The sequence below is a fragment of the Anarhichas minor genome, unplaced genomic scaffold (assembly GCF_050575085.1).
Source record: "Anarhichas minor isolate MPS153535 unplaced genomic scaffold, ASM5057508v1 ptg000012l, whole genome shotgun sequence".
NCBI classification, from domain to species: domain Eukaryota; kingdom Metazoa; phylum Chordata; class Actinopteri; order Perciformes; family Anarhichadidae; genus Anarhichas; species Anarhichas minor.
The window spans coordinates 646,456-672,136 of NW_027466458.1; the positions used below are offsets into that span (position 1 = coordinate 646,456).

The 25,681-nt window shown below is 45.7% G+C and overlaps 1 protein-coding gene across 1 annotated transcript in view; it reads right to left on the reverse strand.

Moving 5' to 3' along the window:
- Positions 1–23,099: 23,099 nt before the first annotated feature.
- Positions 23,100–25,681, reverse strand: part of adgrl3.1 (adhesion G protein-coupled receptor L3.1) — an 82,588-nt gene continuing 80,006 nt past the window's right edge. Inside the window, exons 22-24 of the mRNA XM_076090829.1 lie at positions 25,386–25,403; positions 24,524–24,811; positions 23,100–23,701 (exon numbers count right to left, since the gene is read on the reverse strand). Of these exons, the coding sequence (XP_075946944.1) occupies positions 23,100–23,701; positions 24,524–24,811; positions 25,386–25,403 (908 nt within the window). The remainder of the gene's footprint in view (positions 23,702–24,523; positions 24,812–25,385; positions 25,404–25,681) is intronic.

Genomic DNA, 25,681 nt, shown 5'->3' on the forward strand with positions numbered 1-25,681 from the left:
GAACCGGAGGGTAAGTCCTATGGTTGGACATTATCAGCATTAACCACCATATGAGCGTAGTGCAGATCGGGTCATGACCTTAGTGGCGCACGCTCACATGCACTAACATGCCTTAAAAGCACACACGGCCATTTTAACAAAGCAAGGAGAAGCTTGTATAACAACACACAACTTAATTGTCTGCTCAAGTAGACATTACTCCACTATATCTTTTACATAGCAAATAGGTGTGTGCTTCTATACTAATGCTCTAAAGTTAATGCTGATGTTAAATTTACAATTACATTGGTACTGGTGCTCTTTCCTCCCTCACCCAGTGCTTGTCCCTTTTTGATTTTGTCCTAAATCGCTTCCTTTTGTCTAATCTGACTGCAAAAGATACAAAATGCAAAGGTGGGAAAGATCAGTAACAATATCAAGAGTTTTGCTATTTAGGCCCATATCTTTGTTACTGGGGCTTCTTTGCAATTTTACTTATCCTTATTGCTTGCGATATTTAGTGATTTAAGCAGTGTTCCTTATAAATAACATTCAAGCTTTTATTCATATATGCCATTTCTAAAACAAATCCTGGAGCTTCCTATGGTAATATTATTGGAGTGCCATTTTTATTTTTCTATTCTAATTCTAATGCCGTGTTCCAATCTCTTTTTTTCCATCATGGATTCATTAGAAATAAAATGTGCAGTTTGGGAGCTCAAGAGGGGATAAAGAGGCGGAGAGAGAGAGAGAACATGAGGACCAGAATTAGATAAAGCAAGGAGGAGGAGATGTGGGATTAAAAAGAAGACATGAGGAAGGAGATGAGAAGAGGAGATGTCGTGTTGTGAGTGGCTGGATGATGAGACAAGTGGGCTTGAGACTGAAGTTGCTGTTTTTTTTCTGCACTTCTCCCACCAGCAGTGAGCAGATGTTGGACCCACAGGCCTCTACCAGCATGGAGCCCCCTAAAGCTGGCACTGCAGCAAAACACACATGTGCAGCATACATGCTCGTATATATGTGTGTAGCACATATACGAGGTCATAGAGCTGGGTGAATTCACAGTGAAAGCAGTGTCAAGCGCATTGAACGGTTTCATTCCCACACAGTTGATTGCGGGTTAAAGGTGCAACTGTTATTATTTTGTCAGCTGTTTCTCGTCCCCATGGCTTCATCGGGGTGAATATGAATTTGAATGATGATGAAACTACAAGGCTCATAATGGCATTCCGCATTAATTACAAAGCAAAATGAGTTTGTGTTTTCCTAATGTAATCCACGACATACTGTAAAACAATCAGTTTCCTATAAAATCCACTCCCAGGGGACGCTATGAGGGTCTCATCTTTCTCGTTGATGATCTCATTTGTTTATGTCCCGTCTCAAAATCAATCCCCGATTGATGGTAAAATGCTACATGAAGCTATAATAAAATGATTTACACATACAGAAAAGCAGCAACTTTGCCGTCTGCCTTAATATCCATAAGAACATGATGACAAAAGTTGACACAAAAACACACGCTCGTGTTTTCATGACTTTTGGGGACATTCCATTGACTTACATTCATTTCCTGGAGACTTACCCTAACCACAACCGCAACCAGCCTTACCCTTACACTAATCTAAACCTAAACCTAAATGTAACCTTACCCTAATCTTAAACCAAGGGTTCAATCTAAAAATAATGATTTCCATTATGGTAACTTGTGTTTTATCCCCATAAAGTAAAAGGCGAATCCCCACAAAGTGACTCTGTAAACAGATTCATGTCCCCACAACATGGATAAAACGCATCCACCCCCGCCACCCCCCCTTCACACACACGGAAATGACAGCAGGGGCACTGGGTCGATGAACATGTGGCAGAAGATGAGAGACCACAAGAGTGCATGATAAATATTTGAAGCTTAGCACAGCAGATCTGTAAGCCATCAATCAATCTGCAGATTCCATGGTGAGATATGTTTGTGAGGCTATTTGTGTGTGTGTGTCGGGGTTGTGGCTGCATGTCAGTGTTTTATACCTGTGAGTTGCAGAGACAGTTTACAAATATGCATTTCGATGCCTTCGTGCACTGCACTACTGTATATATGACGGCTGCCGGTGTCCCAAATTTAGCCGGAAGTTTCAATACATTTAAGAGGCATCACTTCTGGCACACACATCTGCGAGGTCTTGCAGTCTTTGTGTCCTTTTACCTCCTGAGCGTTCCCAATGTGAAAAAGGCCAGATCTTCAAAAGAAAGGTCAACGATGCCATCCGGTCAGCGGGTCACAGATTGGTCACCGCGCTGCACTGGCAGCTTTTGTAAGCTTTTGTAAGCTTTTCCTTTAAGGCCATTGTCCGCCAACACTGTCTCACAACAGACACAAGCAGAAAAGGTGATTCCTATTCCAGCCCTGTCTACTAGAAATGACCTTCCCATATAATGAAACTGCAATGTGAATTATGTTTAGAGGGAAACCTATTTTGTCCTGGATTACGTTTGCTTTTGACATATCACAAATTAGTTTCAAATGAGTCCACTTAAGAAAGGGGTCAGAGTGGCGGAAGGGTCAAAAAACACAGGTCCTTTCACCCAGGAGACCACTGTTTGTCTCGAACCAAGTACTTTTGTTTACGCTTTGTTTGATTTTCATCATTTTAAGCCAAATAGTTTTAAAGCATTTCTTGTTTTGTTTTGTTTCAGTTTACAACGTTAACCACAAGTTTCAAACTGTTTCAAACTGTTTCAAACTGCGACCAAAAACCTGGGAGAAAACACATTTCCCTTGAAACGGGAATGGTTGCCGCACTATGCACACTGCTCCAGTGTGGTTGCTTTGTATTTATTGTAATTATCTATCACCATCTGAAAGTCCAGCCAGGTTCAATTGAATAATATACTAATATGTTCTCTAAGAAGAGCCTCCCATAAAAAATACAATTGCGCATGAAGGAAAAAAACGGAAGTAACCTTAGGGAATGCAGTTCAAAGAGAGATCCCCTCCATGGACATCATTAGGAGCAATATCAAAGTAATTACAATTCATCCTGAGGGCAACATGAATATTTGTACCAGATTTCACGGCAACCCATTCATTACCCTCAAAATATTTCAGTCGGAACCAAAACTGTTCAACACGCTCTCATTCCCAACAACATTCAGTCAAATACTGATGCTTGGTCAGTGGCCCCACACTTTAAAATATGACGCTCTAAGTTCCCCTCTAGCGTCAGTCGGGGACAATGTTTCAGTTTTGGCTCGTTACATCCTGAGTGGCTTTTCAAAGTAAACTTTTGTGTTCACAGGAAACCTACAGTTTCTGCTTGTGAAATACATAATGTCTTTTCAAAATATATCGGTGTTCACAGAAAACTGTTTCTGCTCGTTATATGCATAGTGTCTTTTCAAAATAAACTTCTGTGTTCAAAGGAAATGTAGTTTCTGCTCTTAACATGCATAATTTATTTTCAAAATAAACTTCCGTGTTCACAGGAAACGTATAGTTTCTGCTCGTTTTATGAATAGTGGCTTTTCAAAGAAATCTTTTGTTCACAGGAAACGTAGTTTCTGCTTGTGACATATTTAGGTTTTTTTCAAAATAAACTATGGCGTGTTCACAGGAAGTGTACAGATTCCGCTCTTAACATGCTGTCTTTTCAGAATAAACTTCCGTGTTCACAGGAAACTTACAGTTTCTGCTTGTGATATATTTAGGTTTTTTTCAAAATAAACTACCGCATGTTCACAGAAGTGTACAGATTCCGCTCTTAACATGCACAGTGTCTTTTCAGAATAAACTTCCGTGTTCACAGGAAACTTACAGTTTCTGCTTGTGACATACATAGTGTCTTTTCAAAATAAACTTCTAATGTAGGTTTACTTAGTTTTGAGGTTGTCTTACACAACAAAACTACTCGTAGGTGAAGGACAAGATTGTGGTTTGGTTTAAAATAAGAATGTTTGTTTTGTAACTGGTGTTAGTTAAGTTTGGAAGTTATTTAACAAAACAAAGTTGACTTTGACTTTTGGTTTTGCACCAGACACAAACAGCGGCCTCCTGGGTCTCCTTGCAGGTGGAGCTGGAGGCTGGAGACTTTCTACTTGAACCAAAACTCACCATAAATGGTGGGAGAACCAGGGGATCGACAAAGTCAGTTGGCTTCATGACCATGAATGTCAGTGCAACACATCATTGCACTCCATCCAATGTTGGTGAGATAGATTGACAGACTGACATCCCCTGAGCCACACTGCTAGTGTGGGTAAGAACGGAACAAACCTCAGAGGAGGCAATTAAAAGAGATACCCCCTGTCAGATAGCTATATGAACCATAGGTAGAGAAAAGCAATTAAAAAAAATCATATTAGACTGTGTTGGTGTATGTCCATCTAATCATATGACACAGCTATGACAATGACAACATTAGTGACTTTGTACGTGCGGTATTTTTACTTCTTATCTTGACATCTATTGAAGACACAAACAGGTCACATATATGTGGAAGCACCTGTTTCCTTTCTCATTGGTATTCAGTCCGGTCTACTCAGACGGATACAACAGGATGATATTGGTATTCAGCCCAGTAGTCTGAATTCCGGGTATCGGTACACAGCCCAGCAGTCTGCTGCCCCTGACCTGATGAGCTGAGACGGCTGTCTGTCCAGATGAGAGCTCGGATCCTTTGGGTTGGATTTGTTCTGATGACGGAGCAATCCCCAGATTGTCGTCCTGCGCCAGGCCCTGTATGATTGGATCAGCAGGCATGGATGAAGGACTTTGTGTGCCTTTGTTTGTGTGTGTGTGTGTGTGTGTGTGTGCGTGTGTGTGTGTGTGTGTGTGTGTGTGTGTGTGTGTGTATCCGATGTATCGGTGTGAGTTTGTATGACCTGAATGCAAAAACGTTGACCCCCGTGTTTCTTCTTTTTCCTTTCTGGAGTTTAACTGTTTTCTTTCATTCTTGTATTTTCTTAGGCTTGACTTGTGGTAGCAACCAAATAGAATAAAGTAGACTGACTTGGAATCACATTGAAAAGCGAGGTCTGAGCTCAGGTATTAATTATACATTTGATTTTGCTTGGGAAATTGAGCTTGTGGAAAGGGTTTATAATTGTATTTTATAACACCACAGAAACATAGAAACAAAATGGGTAAAAAACAAAAACAGATAATCACTTATCCGTGCAAATTCCAAAGTTTAATTAAGATTAAGCAAGTTAATTAAAAGAGAATAATTAAATGATTCCTTATTTTAGTGGCTTAGCTAATGCTAGATAAATGACAATACACAAATGAAAATCCAGTTAATGTATCCCTAAGTTTTTGTGTACTTCCTGATTGTAAGCTTCTTAAATAAGAAAGATACAATCTTGTGAACGGGCATAGGCACTGCAGTAAGCTGACAAACCAATCTGCATACCTTGGGGCCTGTTGCCAGAGCTTTTCATTTTAAATCTTCCTCAATAATATTCTCACTTTAAACTGAATTGGCCCTTGGCTAAACCCCACCTCCTGCTGCTGCTCCGTCAAGCTGTTAGGGCTACCGTAGAGCCCATACTGTCACTAACTGCACCCCCTCAGTAAATATCAAATTTTTGGAAGAACAAAAAAGTGATTTCAGAAGGTCTTACAATATGTTTGAAGGATATGCCCAGCATGTCAAACTAATTCAGCAACGAAAAACAGGTTAAATAGATAAAGATGGAAGCTAAAGCGTACAGATCACAGTGTAAAAGTGAACCACACATCACCTGGCGATCGAGACCGAAGACAATGAAATGAAGAAACAACGGGTAGGGTAGGTCTTTGTTCACTGTTACAATCATTACAAAGCAAAAGCAGCATTCAGTATACCTTCAGTAGCTAGCGTAGCATAGACGTGATAACGCTATTAGAAACGTATATCCCCATTCCAACCTCTCCGAGTATGACTATTACACAACGTTTAACCATGAATAGCATCAAATCCACAAAACCAGCCTGAAAATGAAGAAAATCTGAAACGACTGCATGAGAGTCTATGAAGCAGAGCCGGATAGTTGTCGGACCCTGTTCAGAGCTGGCTGATGCTACGCTAGTGACCGGCCAGTGTGCATTCGAGGGGCAGGACTCCCGTTCAACTTTGTTTCACCTTCTTGCCCCCGACAGGATGTTTGAAGCTGGACTCCTGAAAATGTTTCAAATGAAACTTTGAAATGAAAACCATTTATAGGTGGTCCTGGAGTTTAACAGAAGCTGTCTCCTCGCAACATTGTTTTCCAATAAAACAACCCCCGTCGCCCGTCCTTGAGAGTCTCTTCTCAGTCAAACAGCCAAGAGATCAAAACCCCCCTCATGCCGTCCCTCGACATACAGCGGTAGCATTTGTACAAAGCGATCCTCAATCAAAGGTTGAGATACGCTTGTAGATTTGAGGGTTAAGAGTCCGTGTGTGCGCATGTGTGTGTGTGTGTGTGTGTGTGTGTGTGTGTGTGCATCCGAATGAGGGGTAATCGAGGCGCTTCATCCCTTAGTTTTGATAAGGGGACTAATGGTGCATGTGGTTGCTGTGGAAACCTTTGTTTGAACATAACAGTACAAGGATCTACATTCCTCCACACAACACACATATAGTCTCTCTCTCTCTCTCTCTCTCTCTCTCTCTCTCTGTCATATGAGAGCGTACTTCTTGCATCAGTGATTTGAAAAGAGGCAGGAGATACATAATGAAGAGTCCTTGGATGTGGCAGCAAACAGACAGCGTTTTAATCCTTCTCCTGCCTTTAAGGGTGTCTACCAACACAGCAGTATCGAGGGTTTGAGTCGGGCCAGATCTCGGGAGGATGTTGAACAAGTGCAAAAAATAAATATATATATGTATATATACTGTACATATATATATGGGCCGCAGCTCGTCAAAACACATAGAAAAAATGAATGTAGTGACACACACAATACAACCCACACACACTTTATCTTCCCAGGTGACCCGGCATTGACGCTGAGAGCGTGTTGGTAAATTGTTAATATTGCGAGGTGCATTGCGCCTTATACATTTGAATGGTTCCTAAATTACATTTTAAATTTAGATGAGCTGCTTCGGTTAGCTGACAAATGTGTTGTCCTGTTTGCTGAGGGAGGGCTCGGGGGCATCTCGCTCCTACGGAGGCAGTTCAGGAAGGACCGAGCAGCCAATCGAAACGCACAACACATCTTTTCTTTTTTTCCGCACACAACATGCGCCTGTGTAATGTTTAAGTCTTTGGGCTGTGGAAATTAATTAACAGTCTTTCAATCAGGCACATCCATTATGGCAGGTAATCATGCTAGCAGAAAATATCATCAAATTGAATGTTTGATGATGCTTCTCCAATTTCTTCTGTAAACTCCCAACATTTGCACAGCTACTTCTCGCACAAAACCCCTACCGGTTATTGTCAACAGTCTACCCGTGCCGACCCGGCCCACCCACCGACTCTATGCAAATATCTATGATCTATGCAAATAATGCAGGTACATGCACGATGGAGATATGAGCCTGTAAATGTTTGCACCCAAAATTCAACCCACATACTTCAGCAGCAGTGCACCCAAAAGCCAAATACTTTGTTTTCAGGATCCTTGTGTAGGTGCTCCGTATTCTTGCATTCACTGATTTATGTGAGCTAAGTATAGCTCACATAAATCTCCTGACTGGAGTTTGAGATTCAGAGCCCTGGTGCTGCATATATACCCACACACACACACATATATATATATATATATATATATATTCTTTTAAAAAATATATATATCGATGCATACATATCAGCATGCGCCGACTTAAATGGTTTTCAAGGGTGTGTTCAATCTAACTCTTAGGACATGCAACAGAAAAATAAATTGATAAATAAAAAGGAAAACCTTGAACATGTGACTTATTCAACCTTGGGCTTGAACCTTCAATCCTCACAATACACACTCAACTTCATATGAGGTCTATTCACGCGGTGCTGAAGAGTGGACGATGTCAAGGGTCAACTGGAACGGCATTCATGAGAGGAGGGAAAGACGGACTGAAGAAATAAGTCTCACCGGTCACATCTATCTCACAAGGTGTCTCTCTAGAGCCACGATGTAGTGTAGCCATAGCAACTGGCGCCCAGCATCTCCTGAAGGGGAATGCGAAAAAAAGGATCCGTGATTCATATCCAAACAACAACAGCCTGAGAATCCAAATATACTGAGGTAAACTGCCACCCCCAGACAGTCAAGCTGACAGCTGTGAGGAGGAGGGGCCAAGCAGAAAACAAACAAACAAAAACAATCAGCCTCGTCCTCCGTTCGCTCCACCGGAACCGCATCACTCGTGGTCATTGTTTCTTTGTTTGCCTCTTGTGATCTCAGCCGTGTTGACTCGTACCGACAAAACTGCATGATGGTAAGAAGTAATAACTTCGTCATGCCAGCAGAGCGGAATGAAGGACAGTAAGACTGGCAGCTTTAATGCACGCTATGGCCCTGGTCAGAGAAAGGGCCTCATAGCAGCCTGGGGCAGCTTTTTTAGGGGTCGTTCAAAATGACGTGTTTTTTTGTTTTTGCTCCCTCAAATCTATTGTTGTAAATGTAGCGCGAGCTATGCTGTCGCATTGCGCAAGCGTTCCCAAGGGCCTTTTTTTCAGGTCACGACGGCTGCGCTCCGAGATAAAAATAGTTCAACTTAATTCAAAGAGAAGTTAATCCTTTTAGTTTAGGACTACTCGGAGCTTTGCTATCCGTCCCACGGAATATTTAACTTGCTTCACCTTACAGTCGAAGGAAGCCGCAACATCCGGTTGACAGGTCGGACAAATTGCCAAGGACAAATCAAAACAGTAAAGCTACTGTGAGTGATTCATGGTGCTGGAAATCCATTTGTCTTTGTTTAGTTTTGTCGGTGAGACTTACTGGTAAATTATCGCAACTTCATCATCATCGTCATCGCAGCGCACAGGTACTTGTTGCTTATTAACGGTAGGCGCGACAGTAGCGCAACCCTCCCCAAGCCTCTAGGATGAATTGATGAAAGTGTCACAGTGGGCATTTTCCACGCGTTTTTAGACGAAACATGTGAACGTAATTGTCAAACTGCAATTGTCAAACTGAGTTTTATATGAGTCACATATAATTGGATGTACGCCATTCAAAAGAATAGCTATCAACCTCCAACTACAGCTGTTTCACCCCACTTCCAGCTTCGCAGCTGTGCAACTTTCCATATTTATTTTTACAAAACCATAAACCAGAAGGAACAGCCATGTTTACAGCCGCCCCCCCCCCCCCCCAAAAAAGAAGAAGTATTTAGCAAAGAGCTGTATCATAATAACCAAGATTGGGATCTCTTCATTAGCAAAAGTCACACTCACACCTTGCTATCCAGCCGGCTTCGACACATTTTGCCTGCTCAAGTGATCAGCAATCAGTGCCCTGCCTGCTGGGCCCACTGTAAGGCAGCTGTGCCCCATTACCAGTCCCAATCAGAAGCAAAAAGGGAGACATGGTCCCTGGGGGACACTCGTTTGGACTGCGGTGCGACAGTATGTGGAGATGAAGCGTGGAGGTTGCTCTTCCTCTCTCCTGTCCCTGTCTGTCATTCGCACCACTCTGCTGCTAGGTAGCCTTGTCTCTTCTTTTGTCATATTACGTTTTTGCATTCCTTTTCCATGGTGTTGTTCTTTTCCCATCACTATGTTTATCCTGAACCCCCCCCCTGTCATGGTCCCAGGTGTGTCTGCCTGGGCGTGGCCTTCCTTTCCCCCTCCTGCTGCCAATCAACTCACACACATGGAACTCATTCCCTCATCAAGCTCCCACAGTATATCTACTCAGCTCTCCCTCAACTCCTCGCCAGATCGTTTGTTCTCTCTCCGTGAACGACAGCTCCCACACCTCTCTCTGGCAAATAAAGAAAATTGTGTTTAACTCCAACTCCGAGTCCTTGCTTTTGGGTCCAGCCCCGCACTACCATGACAGAACGATCTGGCCATGTGGACCCAGCAGTGGACCCAGCAGAACCGGTGCAGAAGCCCACCGTCTCGACGGCGCTTTCCAGCCAAGGAGCCTTACTCGGACAACATCAAGCGTATCTCCACACCCTATTTGACAACGACCGGGCAATGGTAGACCAAATCGCGGAATTAACAAGGAAAGTGTCTCTGTTAACCTCTCGGTTGCCTCCCTCAGCTGATCCTGCACAGCCCGGCCTCCAGCCCTCTCCAGCTCTGCTCCCGGAAGTACCCACTCCATTTAGAGAGTCCTATGCTCCGGACCCTGAACCCTTCTCCGGAGACCTGGGTAGGTGCCGAGGTTTTCTTCTCCAGTGTTCTCTGGTTTTTAGCCAGCGGCCGTTGACCTTCCCCTCCGATGTTTCCAAGGTACGCTATATTTTGGGACTGTTGAGAGGAAGGGCTTTAGCCTGGGCAGAAGCCGTTAATTCTAATCTGGCAGTTACAGCCCTTTCCTATGAAGACTTCCTTTGCAGGATGAAGGTGGTTTTCGACCACCCGGACCACGTTGGTAATGCGGCTAGACGCTTGCTTAACCTTCGCCAGGGCCCCAGAAGTGCGGCTGATTACTCTGTGGAGTTTAGAACACTCGCAGCGGATTCCAGATGGAACGATGAGGCCTTGCAAGGGGCGTTTTTGAATGGGCTCAGCGAACACCTAAAGGATGAACTGGCTTCTCGTGATGAACCTGTAGACTTTGATTCTCTGGTTTCCCTAGCTATCCGGCTCGATAACCGCCTGCGTGAGCGACACAAGGCGAGGGCCGGCCGTCCCAGTCAGTTTGCCAGCTCCCACTCGTCACCACCTCAAGCTAACTGGGGAGTGCAACCCCCCATCCCGGTTCAGTACCCCATGCCGGCTCATCCCTCCACGCCTCCAGACCCTGCTCCTCCTGGCGAGGAGCCCATGCAGCTGGGCCGGGCTCATCTTTCTCCTGCTGAACGGTTGCGCAGGATGAGGGTGGGTGAGTGCCTGTACTGCGGCCAGTCCGGTCACTTCATTGCTCTCTGCCCAGTCCGCCCAAAAGACAGGGCTCGCCAGTAGTAGTAGGGGTTCTGGCGAGCCAACCCAGTTCCCCATCTAGTTCCCTGTCTAGTTCAGAGTCCAGCTCCCCGAGCCAGTCACTCCCATCTAGGTTGCTGATTCAAGCCACTCTTTGTCACAAACAACTATCCTTGCCCCTCCTAGCCTTGGTCGACTCTGGCGCTGAGAATAGTTTCTTAGATAGAGATGTGGCCATCCAGGCTGGTTTTCCCTTAGAACGATTACAGTCCCCCCTCTTGGCAGCTGCTTTAGATGGCAAGCCGTTTGCGCAAGTTACCCATCATTCAGTCCCTTTGTCCCTTGTCCTGTCTGGTAACCATAGTGAGATTATTCGGCTCAACATAATTTCTTCCCCTAACTCGCCGCTAGTCTTGGGCCATCCCTGGTTAAGGTTGCACAACCCACACATCGACTGGTCGGCAGGGAGAGTCCTTAGCTGGAGCCCCTTTTGTCTCTCTGCCTGCTTGCAGTCAGCACTGCCCCCTGCAGAGGGCACCACATCACCACCGAGCCCTCAGCCTCCTGACCTGTCCGCCATCCCAGCGGAGTATCACGATCTTGGGACTGTGTTCAGTAAGGACTTAGCCCTCTCCTTGCCTCCTCACCGCCCTTACGACTGTGCCATAGATCTTCTCCCGGGCGCTCCTCTCCCGTCTAGTCGGCTTTATAACCTGTCCCGTCCTGAGAGGGAGGCCATGGAGAAATACATCAAGGAGTCGTTGGCAGCTGGCATAGTCAGACCATCCTCATCCCCTGTCGGAGCTGGATTCTTTTTTGTTTCCAAAAAGGACCACTCTTTGCGACCCTGTATTGATTTTCGTGGATTAAACAATATTACAATAAAAAACAAGTACCCCTTACCCCTAATAAACTCTGCTTTTGAGCCTCTTCAGGGTGCTACGGTTTTCACGAAGCTGGACCTCAGGAATGCCTACCATCTGGTCAGAATCAGGGAAGGGGACGAATGGAAGACCGGCTTCAACACTCCACTCGGACATTTTGAGTATCTGGTAATGCCTTTCGGCCTCACTAACGCTCCCGCTGTTTTTCAAGCCTTAGTTAATGATGTGCTAAGAGACTTCCTCCATCGTTTTGTCTTTGTGTACTTGGACGACATCCTTATTTTCTCCCAGAACATGTCCGACCATGTCTCCCATGTCCGCCAGGTCCTTCAGAGACTGTTGGAGAACCGGCTCTTCGTCAAAGCAGAGAAATGCGAGTTCCATGCTAGTTCAGTCGGCTTTCTGGGTTACATCATTGAGAGTGGGAGGGTAAGGGCCGACCCAGACAAGATCAAGGCAGTGACGGAGTGGCCCCGACCCTCCAACCGAAAGCAGCTACAGCGCTTTCTGGGCTTCGCAAATTTCTATCGCAGATTCATCAGAGACTACAGCAGGGTGGCAGCACCTCTAACCAGACTCACGTCCACCTCCATCCCCTTCGCTTGGACCCCTGAGGCGGAGTCTGCCTTCAACGACCTAAAGGGTAGCTTCACCTCAGCCCCCATCCTGATTCAGCCCGATTCCTCTCGTCAATTCATTGTGGAGGTGGATGCTTCAGACAGTGGAGTGGGGGCAATCCTTTCGCAACGCTCTACCTCCGACCAGAAACTCCATCCCTGTGCCTTTTTCTCCCATCGCCTCTCCCCAGCCGAGCGCAACTATGACGTTGGCAACAGAGAGTTACTCGCAGTCAAGCTGGCGTTGGAGGAGTGGAGGCACTGGCTGGAAGGAGTAGAGCAACCTTTTGTGGTTTGGACCGACCACAGGAACTTGGCGTATATCCAGTCGGCCAAACGCCTCAACTCCCATCAAGCCCGCTGGGCATTGTTTTTTGGCCGCTTTAATTTTACCCTCACCTATCGGCCCGGCTCTAGAAATACGAAACCTGATGCCCTCTCTCGCCTTTATGTCTCGGTGGATTCTCTACCCAGCCAAGACTCCATCCTTCCTCCTACCTGTGTGGTAGCGGCAGTTACTTGGGAGATCGAATCCATGGTCAGGGAGGCTCAACGGACACAGCCAGACCCAGGTAACGGCCCCCCAAACTGTTTGTTTGTCCCTAACTCTGTCCGGTCTCAGGTTCTCCAGTGGGTGCACACTTCCCGTTTTGCCTGCCATCCAGGGATGAACCGTACCCTGTCCCTCCTGAAGCGACATTTCTGGTGGCCATCCATGGAAGCAGACACCCGGGCCTATGTTGCTGCATGCACGGTCTGTGCACGAGGGAAGACCTCCCATCGTCCGCCGGCTGGGTTACTACGTCCACTTCCCGTTCCTAGCCGTCCCTGGTCCCACATTGCTCTAGACTTTGTAACCGGTCTACCCCCGTCTCAAGGTAACACAGTCATACTCACCATCGTCGACCGTTTTTCTAAAGCTGTTCATTTTGTGGCCCTTCCTAAGCTGCCCACTGCCCGTGAGACCGCCGACGTTTTAGTGAGCCATGTTTTCCGCCTCCATGGCATTCCTCTGGACATAGTCTCTGACCGTGGCCCACAGTTCATCTCACAGGTATGGAGGTTATTCTGCCGTGCTCTTGGCGCAACGGTCAGTCTTTCCTCCGGTTTTCACCCGCAAACCAATGGCCAGTCGGAGAGGGCTAACCAGGACCTTGAGGCTGCTCTACGGTGTGTAACCGCCACCAATTCCACCACCTGGAGCTCGCAACTGGCATGGGTGGAGTACGCCCACAACTCGCTGACCAGTGCTGCCACGGGTTTGTCTCCGTTTGAATCTTCTGTGGGCTATCAGCCACCTCTGTTTCCCTCCCAGGAGTGCGAGTTGGCTGTCCCATCGGTGCAGATGCACCTCCGCCGCTGCCGGAAGGTCTGGAGAGACACCCGCGAAGCCCTACTCCGCTCTGCCGACAGCAACCGGCGCATTGCTAACCGCCGCCGGACCCCTGCCCCAGCATACCAACCAGGTCAGAGTGTTTGGCTTTCTTCCAAAAATATCCCGCTGAAGACCGACTCTAGGAAACTGTCACCCCGTTACATTGGCCCTTTTGTCATAGAACGGATAATCAACCCAACTGCTCTCAGGCTAAAACTACCTCACACTATGAAGATCCACCCCACGTTTCATGTCTCGCAATTAAAACCAGTTTCTTCCAGCCCTCTTTGCCCTCCTTCCGATCCCCCACCTCCCGCCCGGGTGGTCGACAACCACCCAGCCTTCTCTGTTCGACGGATCTTGGACGTACGTCGTCGGGGCAGAGGGTACCAGTACCTGGTGGACTGGGAGGGATATGGCCCAGAGGAGCGGCAATGGGTACCTCGGTCCTTCATCCTGGATCCTGAGTTCGTCCGGGAGTTCCACCGGACCCATCCTGACAAGCCCGGCGGGTCGCCCGGAGGCTCCCGTTGAGGGGGGGGTACTGTCATGGTCCCAGGTGTGTCTGCCTGGGCGTGGCCTTCCTTTCCCCCTCCTGCTGCCAATCAACTCACACACATGGAACTCATTCCCTCATCAAGCTCCCACAGTATATCTACTCAGCTCTCCCTCAACTCCTCGCCAGATCGTTTGTTCTCTCTCCGTGAACGACAGCTCCCACACCTCTCTCTGGCAAATAAAGAAAATTGTGTTTAACTCCAACTCCGAGTCCTTGCTTTTGGGTCCAGCCCCGCACTACCATGACACCCCCCCCAAAAAAAGCATCTGTCACAGTAAGAAGCTACCTCTGTTCTGCTCTATTGCAGATATGCACTACTTTCAAAAATGCATTAAAACAAGGTGCAGAGTCACATTGCACCTTTACCTAATTTAATACATTACGGCGAACATGATGGGAGCAGAGCCTGGGGTACACATGAGGGTTGTTATTGGGTATTTCAAAAGCCAGTGAATTAAAAATCATAGGCAGCCTGATTCTCCATCACATTCTAAATCATCTCCTGGAAGTATTTATTATTTATAATTATTATTATTTAATCACTCATGTTGAATACTCCTGACATCCTTTTTATGGCTTATCTTTGTTTCTGTCCTTGCTCGTGTATTTATATTTTTTATATGCTGTATAACATAGACCTATGTGCCTGGTGCAACGAATCCAACAGACTGACAGCTTCATTTGACAAATGCTTGTTGCGTACGTATTTTTAAATTAGTGCACAGGAGCCGCAGCAAACACACCAGTCAAAGGCCAATTAAAGGTGAAATCGGAACACTGAAGACAGAGTGAGCGAGGCTTCAAAGATCTCCCAATGAGGATGGTGGAAGACAAAGAAAAGCGAGGTTAGGAAATAAAAGTAGAGGTTATCTTGGTTACAGTGCGAGGTGCTTGTGCGTGTTCAGCAGTCTCTGCATTACAATAGAGAACACGTGGACAAAGACACATTTTCTGTTCTTATTGCAAAAGAGGCTTTTTTTACTTTTCTGTTAGCTGGAAAAACATCGCTCATGTTATGAATGAATTAACTTTGGACTAGACCTAACGTTCATGTCACCAGCTACAATCTCTATTACAGCTTAGTGGTGCATGCAATTACTTAGCGTTGGTGATAAAAAAACACACCAATTATGTGTAATTTAATTTAATTATCCTGGTGGTAGAAATCAAGAGCAAGGTGGGAAAGGCACAGTAGAGGCAGACACACTGGGTCCGTTTAGCATCCAGTAGGAATAAAAGTAAAACTGTCTGTAAAACTGTCCTCACAAAGAAACAGAAACTGCATGGTCTCGCTTTAAAATGCAGTCCAATACCTTGCTACAGGAAAAAGGTTCCAGAGTGCCGCGAGACCTGACGGTACATCTCTTCATGTGCGCTGGCTCTCCTCCTGTCCTGTGCGACCACTACATATTATTAATTGGAAGTGTTTCCTCATCCCAACCTTTGCTCCGTTGTGTCGTTAGAATTAAGTGGGATTTGCACATTCGGGACGATGTAATCTGTTCTTTTGCTGGTGAAGCTCGCTCCGTGAAGCAAATGAATCCTCAGAAAGTCATTTCACACATGGGTCTGGCCTACTGTACTGGCTCCCCACACAAAGCACACTCGCCGTGTCTGTCTGTCATATACACTGGTGACTAGCCCTCTCCCCCCTCTCCCAGCCATCCCGGCGATCGTCTAAATGTCAGTGTTTTCCGGGGCTCCTAATGCGTTCCTAAAATAGCATCGCCATCGCTGAGTCTCCGTGGAAAAAGGCGCGCTCCAGAAAAAGGCACGGAGAGTCTGACTCACAGCAGAGGCAGCAGAAACACCATGCCATCCCAAAGCCAATTAAACATGCATGGGGGTGTGTGTGACCTCAAAAAGAATTCGATGGATGGCCAGTCTTTTCCCCCGTCTTTCCCACTCTGCATCTCACCCGTCTGTCACTCTTCTTCTACAGCCCTCTTTTAGCCAATTAGAGTGAATTATTCAGGGTTTCCTGTGTGTACCTGTTGAGTGTTTTTTTTTCTCTCTCCAATGAGCACTCTAAATTGAGGTGAGGAGACGATGAGCCGATGAGGCTTTGCAGACATGGCTGTGCGTGCACACACATACAGCGGAGGGACCACTGTCCATTTTGATGTGTCTCCTGAGGTCAGGGCAAGGCTAGAAGCTAATGTGATGGCCTGGAGAAATACTAATTAGCTTTCTCTCACAGCGAGCCTCGAATCAACTAAGCAACGGCCGGATGACGATGGATGGATTTCCCGGACGGTACAATTAAAATCCTGTAATTTGACACAATAAATAAAATCCAATGACAGGAATTCTAGAATGTGAGGTCATGTGTTCCATTCCATTGTCTACCTAAACTGGAGCGCCAGAACGGGAGACATGCCTCTTGTGCTTTATAATGCCTAACAGTGCAGAAGAAGGAAATGGGATGGAAATCTTGAAATGTCATACCGTATATGGATGGGCTGATTTTCCGCATTTAATCAAATTCAAACTCGGCCTTAAATGTCATAGTTGCCTTAATTAACGGAGACCACAATGTAATATCCGTTTCACAATGGGGGCTGCTTGATGCCGTGCCATTCATTCGCATTCATCGCCGACGCCGGATTCCACTTGAGCGGCAGGTTGCATTTGCATTTTTGGGGCCAAGTCGCCGGGAGAGAGGAGCGAGCACACTGAACAGCTTGGGAGCCAATTAATAAACCTTTGCTGACACAAACAAAATGAAAACTTGAGTATGATATGGGCAGCCTCTCATCGCAAGCCGTGAAATAGCCACGAAAATGCAATCTATTGGTTTCGTGGACATGTGTCGCTCAGGACGAAAATAATGCCAATGGAAACTCAATTAGGATTCCTTTTTTCTTGGCGGACACACAAATTAAATGCGTCCACGTGACTAAGCAACAGACAGAGCAAGTGAGTATCCAAAAAGGCCGCTTATGGTGGGCGGGAGGGGAGGTAACACAGGACTTTCAACCACGAGAACGGTGTTTGACACCTCGTTGAGGTTTCTATTTCTCAGCCTCGGCTAAAAGAACTGCGAGAACTTTTCTGAACATTCCTCTCAGGACTATTTTCAGCGACGAGCGGCTTTCCAGGAAGAATTCGCTGCTGTGCGCTCTTTGCTCTGTTTGCCGTTTAGTAGTCCCTGCATTGTAGGCGCCACATTTAGATTCCCCCAGCTTGCCACAGTCATTAATTAATCATACACAATAAACAGATTGATTCCCCCTTTAATTCACAGCCCCTGCTCGTCCTTGCAGCAGTCTCCTGCCTCCTGGTTCGTGAGCCGAGTCTGAGAGACGTGTCACCTTGTAAGACACACTGAATGCCTTCCCTTGAAGGGAGGGAAACAGAGAGAGCGGGAAGATAACACAGCCAGGCAGCACTAACCGATCAGAGCACTCCAGCAGAGATATGACCCACATAGACCGACGCTGGTTCAATCAGCCTGCTACTGGCAGCGTGGCGGGGAAAGGGAGAGAGCGGGAGTGAAGGAGGGACAGGGGGAGTGTCAGATGGCTCCAGTTAGTTTTAAAGTAAATCCAGCGTGTACTATGAAGAAAAGACCAATGTGCAAACATGCACGCAGGACTCCATTATTTACAAATCTGCTACATACACACCTTTAAGTCCATTTTCTTTGTGCGATTCATTCGCTCGTCAGTATACTTTTTCAAAACTGTTGTTTTTCCCATAAATACTTTCACACACAACTGTGAAAAAGTGGAACAAGGATGATTTTTCTGATGGTTCGCGCTGCAAATATAGGCATCAACCAATCACATTGTGGAACGGGTTGAGTTGCGCCTCCGTTTATGGAACAAACAACATGGAGACTCTGTACTCCGAACCAAGACGACAAACCTTATCACGCCTTTCAACCTCAACAAAGGCAGCGCATACCAGATCTACTGTCTCCGTTCCTTCCTTTCACAATAACATCATCACGCGCCCCTATGTGCAAAGGCCACACACAAGTACTGCTGCTAAGAGCAAATGCGTCGGGCGCTACCAAGGTGTTGCCAATCTCGCTATAGCACTACAACCAAATGAAAAGAGCGCAAAGGCTGCTCGGTCCTCCCCTCAAGAGGAAAAAACGAAAGGAAAGGGTAACCCCAGTGGGATTTACCACAGTCCACTTAGGGAATCATTAAGAGTGGTTATTGCTGGGCAACGCCAAGCCCCTGCTCCCTAAAGGAGGTTCCTACCGCCACAGTACATTAAGCAGGTAGTTCTGTGTAAATGTTGAGTCGACAGACCGAGTAGAAGAGGCACGTGTCTCAGCAAGAGTGGACCTAGACGCCACAATGCCCATGATGCCAGGGGCCTGAATGAGCCCGAACAATTCATGGATGATAAAAAAAAAGAGAGCTGTTTTGTAGCATCCAGTGGGTGATAGGCTTGAAAGAGACAAATGAAACCGTCTAATTTCTGGTGGGCTTGTCTTTCATGTACAAGCACACACTTTTAGAGTGCTGTTCAGGACTGACTGCAGGATTTGATTGCAGGACCACACCCTGCACTTTTAGACAGAAGCCTGCACTGCCTACATTTTTGGAACACTCCAGCAACAGCAAGAGAGCTGCCTCATATAAGTGGATATTTTGCAATTCTTGCAATTTTATTTTCATCCAGCATTTGCTTGAGAGTAGAATGGGACAGAGTCTAGGAACCCTTGAAAAAAAGCAGGATCACCAGCCAGTTCTCATCCCCAGGGCGACAAACACAGATGCTTTGTCAGGCAACCTCGCATCTGATATCGATGCACAAGGCACCCTGTAGCGTCATTTTTCAGTTAAGTTTGTGATGTTTGTGACAATGTTTCTGTAATTATGTTACGTTGTTTACGTTTTACTTAGTTTACATACTTATTTTATTTTATTCACAGCGTTAACCACGTGTTTACTGCTATGAGTCTGTACGGAGCATGGTTCCGTATATGTCGAACAACGGCATAGTCAATAGCCCACCTCCTCTCGAGGGAGGAAGGAAAGGACATGCGTGTAACCGCGACTGAGGCTTCCTTTCCAAGGTGGCTTGTTCCCTAGAGAGGACAGCTGACCATCAGTCTGTCCTTCTGGATTATTGTATTGTCCCTGCACATGGACCACCCTCGGAGGTACAAAGCGATCTTTGGGCCATTTTGCAGAAGCTTGGGGAGGGAACCTAACCTACCTTGCCTGTTGATGTTGCTGCAATCATGCCTTCCAGACACAGAGGGAAATGGCAGAGGACTCGCTGTATTGTCCTCATCTCCAGCAGAACTTCCTTTTAGACTACACAATCTCGTCCCTGGGGCACTACAACCAGTGGGTTCGTCATGGTCATGGTTGTCTCTCTTATAATGTAAACATATTATATACCAAACCAAGAGCACAGCTGCTGATGTGACATGTTTCTGTACTATCCAGCAGGCCAAACTAGAATGCTATACCTTTCCTGACTTTCTTTATCTTGAGGTGACTGGAAAAGTAGACACCTGTACCATAACATACGCAATGTACAGGCGAACAAACTGAATCTTGTATTGTGATACGCCTTCTTTTCATCTAGTATCCATACTGTTGTGGCATCGGGGTATACATTACATTCTGCAACGCACATTGCTTCAGATGAAAGATGTTACAGCAGGTTTTTGACCTTTGACACAAACATATGCCTATTACCACAACCTGCTCTCAACCTGACCAATGAAGGTTGGGCACACCGGGGCTTTTATGTTGTGCATAGCCTCTTCACAGGTGGTTCGTGTGAAAGTAATTACACTCATCAACGGATCCTTGGGGGTCAGACTGCCATACATATGCAATATGTAAATGGCTTGGAGAGTTAGTCTTAAGGGGATAGTTCACGGCAAAATCAAAGATGAACATTTTCTTACCTGTAATGCTATTTATCAGTCCACATTGTTTTGGTGTGAGTTGCCTAGTTTAGCGGATATCGGCCTTAGAGACGTCTGCCTTCTCTCCAATAAAATGGGACTAGATGGCACTCGGCTTGTGGTGCACAAAACAGATGGAAAAATACATTTCAATAACTCAACAGCAATGTTTCGTTCCAGAAATCATGACGCAGTTACTCAAGATAACCCACAGACCGGGATGTTTCATGTAGGAACTATTTTCTTTCAACCATAGTTCCCTGGCGCTTTGAGCACCGCACGCTGAGTGCCATATAGTGCCATTACATTTGAGAGAAGACAGATATCTCTACGGCCGATATCTCCCGAACTAGGCGACTCACACCAAAACAATCTGGACTGATAAATAGCGCTACAGTTAAAAGGAACAATATGTGTTTTTGATTTGTTGGTGAACTGTCCCTTTAATGCGATGGAGAACTGTGGCATATGTGCCAGACAGTCAAAGTTCTTCCAAAAAGACTTAATATTAATCTATACACGTTTGCCTTCCCATACAGAAACAGGAGTCTGCTCCATTTCTGTTTCATTCTGGGATAAATATTCTGTAAAAAACATTCAAAGTGTCAACACACCAACGTTGCCTCATCTTCCGAAATGCCGACAGTAGAAATGATTATCTGAAGTGAAAACACAGTTGGGTTGAACTCAATGTTTGAATGTTTGCATTCGATTTCAACGTAATGACTGATAACACTCAAGAGGCGGGAAAACCGCAAAGCTATGTCAGTAATTTATTTGTTGGCAAACAACTTTCACTGTTACAACAAATATTAGTTATGAGATCATTCAACTTGGAACCCATACAAAAAGAATAAATAATTAGCAATAATATTGTAATTATAATCATGATCATAATAATTTAAAAAAAAAAGAGCCATAAAACAAACCCAGTGCCCTTTTATTTACTCCTGCCTAAAGCCAGCGTGCTCTCCTCCAAGCCTGTTTTGCCGCCTTCAAACCAATAAACAGATAAATAAATAATTTCTCTCGGGGACATGGAGGGGGGCTTGTGGGATACATGTGCAAGCTACACTTCATACACTTATGATTTTTTTTGTTCTTCTCCTAAATAAGTAAACATTGGCTTTCCACATTGGACAGTGCTACCGTGTGCAGAGTTTTCACATCTTCAGTTCACATATATACGGTGTATTTATGGCATTCTTTCAAATAGCGGACATTTTCTTCCTTTTTAGTTTAAGAGAATGACATTTCTTTATCCTCAGCATTCTTCTTCTATACAAGCTCAACCAGCACAGCAAGGTAATATCAATTGGTAGAACATTTGGCAATAGAGAGGGTATGCTTCATAAACCATTCTTGCGTTGCTCCAAATATCTGCTATCTCTGTAAAACAACAACAAAAAAAAACTTCACCCAGGCTTGTGCCTAAAGGAAGGAAACGCTTTATTCAAGAACAAATGAGATGAGACCCACTTCCAGCAAAGACTAAATGGCAGCATTTCCATAGCAACCGCCTCTTTCATAACTTAGCCACTTCATTGCCTCTTTAGTTTTCCATCTACACAGTGGTAAAGCATATGATAACAGCTGATTTGCAAAAATGTAAGTGACAGTGGTGTGGCTATAAAAGGACCAGAATGAAGTGGGCGTGGGGTATATGCGTATTAATTAAGGAGTGCTTAACTGTCTCTGCGTTTACGGAAAGGAACGACAAAGACAAATTGTTCCTCGCTCGTTCTGCCATCTACACGTCACCAGAACTCCTCGTGACGTTTCAGAACAGCTCCGCGGACAAAAGGTTTGCAACTTAAAAAGAAGTTCAAAAAAATAAAAGACTTGGTCATACGCAACATTTGTATCTGTATCTGTATTCTGTACAATACATAGAAACAGTTTGTGAATTCTTTATAATCCTTTGATAACTGAAAACTTTTACAGAAGAAAGGAGAAGAAACTGAACCCATTCTTTTTTTTTTTTTTTTTTTTTTCAATTCAGTCTGTTGTAATATGATCTTCCTTCTTTGTTTTTCACTACAACTTGCAGGAATGTTACACCAGCCCAGACACAACTCCAGTTTAGCAGATACGAAAGTGAAGGGGAATTCAGAACATCGGCGTGATATGGTTACAGTTCGGTTGCCCAATAAAATAGTTCTTTGGATGATCGGTCGTGAGGGCATATATCGTACATCCTCCACTTGATTGGCAGGTAGTGGGGCGGGGCCTCTTCAAGGCCAGTTTATGTCACGGACACCGGAGTTCAATACCCTGCTCTGAGGTGGAAACATCATCCCAGCACGTGTCAGACGAACAGACGAACAGACAGGCAGCTTCTTTTTAAACCAGGGCTGGGGGGCCACGCCCCCCCCCCCCCCCCGTTGTGGTGGTAGTGGAGACTATACACTATGATCTGCTAGAGGTCCATATTGGGGAACTTGTAGGGCTACGGTCAATCCAAGATTCCATATCAAAGTAACAGGTAGGGTGAAATTACAGAATCCCTCCCCCTTCCGCTCCTTTCCAGGGTTTAAAGTTCCGTTTCTGTTTGATCTTCCCTAAAAAGTCTCTCAGAACCGCCCTTTCGCTCGGCACCATTTGTGACAATACATTCAGTCCCCGCTTTCATCAGACCGGTGAATTCCCAACCCTATTGTCATGAGCCACAGTTAATGTCACACACAGTATATCGATCCAGGTGCGGGCCAGCTCAGTCTGTCGGTCAACAACACAGAATGTTTTTCGTTGGAAGATTGGAAGTGTGAGAATGGGCTGGGGAGGGATAGGAGTCTCTCGGTCGGCTCTATAGACTGGTGACTAGGTGGGAAGGGTCTATTGGCGGCTCCTCGGGCGACGAGTCGGACTCGTCCTTGCTGCCGGACACCATGTAGCCATCGCTGCCACCGCGGCCCATGTGGTAGTAGCTCTGCAGGTCGTGGAGATGATTCCTGGAGCCCAGGTTTGGCATGCTCTTGTAATAGACGTCGTCCAGCTCCGGAGCGGTGGCGCTCTTACAGGGCTGCAGCTCGCCGGAGCTGTCCTCCTCTCCGTCCGTTAAGCCGTTCACTTGCCCGTCCGGAAGGTCCGTCAGCACCGGCATGCTGGTGTACAGCGAGTCTCTGTGGTTGGGCGAATGCGTGTGCTCGTCGGTGTGCTCGTTGGTCAGCAGGGGGAAGAAGCTCTCGCTGGTCTCTTGGGGAATGCGCCGCGGCCGGGAGAAGCTGTGCGGCGGTGGCGGAGGCGGCGGGTGGCTGTCGGGCGGAGGGGGCCGCGGCGGCAGGAGCGGGGCGTTGGATTCCTCCCTGATGATCTCCAAACCAAGGTTCTCCTCGTGGGGAAAGGCTGCGGGGTTGTCCAGCACCATTGGCCCGTTGTCCTCTTTACCGCTGCCCACGCACCCACTAACTCCACTGCTGCTGCTGCTGCTGCTACCTCCCGCCATGCTCCCTGAAAATGAACCAGGCAGGAAAAACAGTTACAGCATGTTTCAACAAGGAGTAGTGCTATGGCTGGTACGGTGACATGGGGATGAATTCAGCACTTCACAGTAGAGATCTCAGTGTTAAAAAAGACTCAAATGGCTCAAATGAACATTGTTATACTAAAAGCAGATACAATGTGTAATGTGAAATGGGTTGCTCGTACCAACCCACAGAAAAACGTTTTGGCTGAGCTCACCGCTCTCTTTACGTTTTTTTAAAAAACTTTTTGCTGTTTTGTTTTTAAGTCTGTAATTTGTGCTTTTATGCCTGAAACTTTAATGCTTGGATTTTAATTCTCAGTGGGACTATCCCGGATAAGTAAGAGTTAAATAAAAATACATTTAAAAATACAATAAAGTTAAAAGGTAATGATTTGTTAGTATTGTGTTTACAGGGTGTTTCAGCTGCCCCCAAGTGTCCCAAACAAATCTGGTAATGCAGGTTTCAAGCCACTGACCACCCACACAGGTATTTTCACCTACGCTGGCTGAGTAGACCAGTCATGTTGCTTAGTTCAAAGCTTCAACAACATGTTTTGCAACCCATGTATGTATCAATAGTACGACTGTATTTGTATGCCAGCAAAACGCATACAAAGCAAAGTTTCTCTCCTTCTCCCGGTTTGGAAAATGTTGAGGCACAAAAGTGTTTCAGGCACCCTACTTAGATGTGGACTTTACAAAGAGGTGTCCCCGTCTAAACCTGAAACAACTGAAACCAAAGCAGTCACCTCCGTTGGCCATGCTGCTGTTCACCAGCTTGTTCATCAGGTTGTGGTTGCGCTCGGTGGTGGCCCTCTCGTGGTTGTTGAGGTAGGACGGGATGTAATTGGAGGTCAGCTCCTTCAGGATCTTCTTCTCCAGGGTGGTCTCCTTGTGGTTGCTGTGGGTGCCGTAGCCGCCGCTACGGTCCAGAATCTGGACGCAGTCGCTCAAGTACTCGCTGCTGGCCATGCTGTAGTTGTTGGCGTGGTTGCCATTGAGAGGGAGTGTATCCATCACGCTGGAGTCTCTCGCGTTGTTCAGGATACCCTCTGAGGAACAAATAATCATTTAAAAAAAAAAAAAGTTATTTGTTAGGATTAATTATTAGGATTTCTTAAATAAACTAATTGGAATCCTCAGAAGAGTAGATTTTAATTATTGTTTGATATCATAGCGTGCGCTGTGAAGTGAGGATTAAAAAGTAGCAATGATAATTTTCTTGGAGGGAGAAGTGCTCCGAGCGTCCGTAATTCATTCATGAGAAGCCTCAGAAGTACTTTTTATTTTCTCAATTACTGCCAGCACGACAGCGATACGCACACAAAGAGCTCGAATTTCACTGCAAAAATAAGTATGTTCTGGAGTGACATTTAAAGTGATTACATTGTCAGTAATTTTGAGGGCAAACCTATTCCATCTCAGTTCTAACAATTTGCACATTTGATTAACAATATTTCAATTAAATGAGATTCAATTGTAATGCTTCTTTTTCTTTTAGAATACTATGCTCAAGAAAATTGCATATCCTAGAAAAGAAATCTGTGACAAATCTAATAAGACAGCCGTGTCACATGCGGAGGAGGTCGATGCTATTGAAGCAGTAGTATAAAATCTAGCCCATACTTGTGTCTCGGTACGGTGCTAATGGGCAGCATGAGGGAGAAGAGAGAAAACAAACAGACGTGAGTTCAAACGCGGAGAGAGACAACTTTCAGCAGCAACAGAATCAACAGTTGGACGGTAATTGGAAGGCCTGATGGAAAATGTCTTCACAAAGAAACCCTGTCTGGTAATCAATATCAAAGTCTGCTTCCCGAGGCCTCGTTGGTAACTTGTTATTACGTGGTTCATTAGTTATTTAATACAGAGAAAACATAAAAAAATACACTTGAAACATACAGTAGACGTGCACTAAGCCA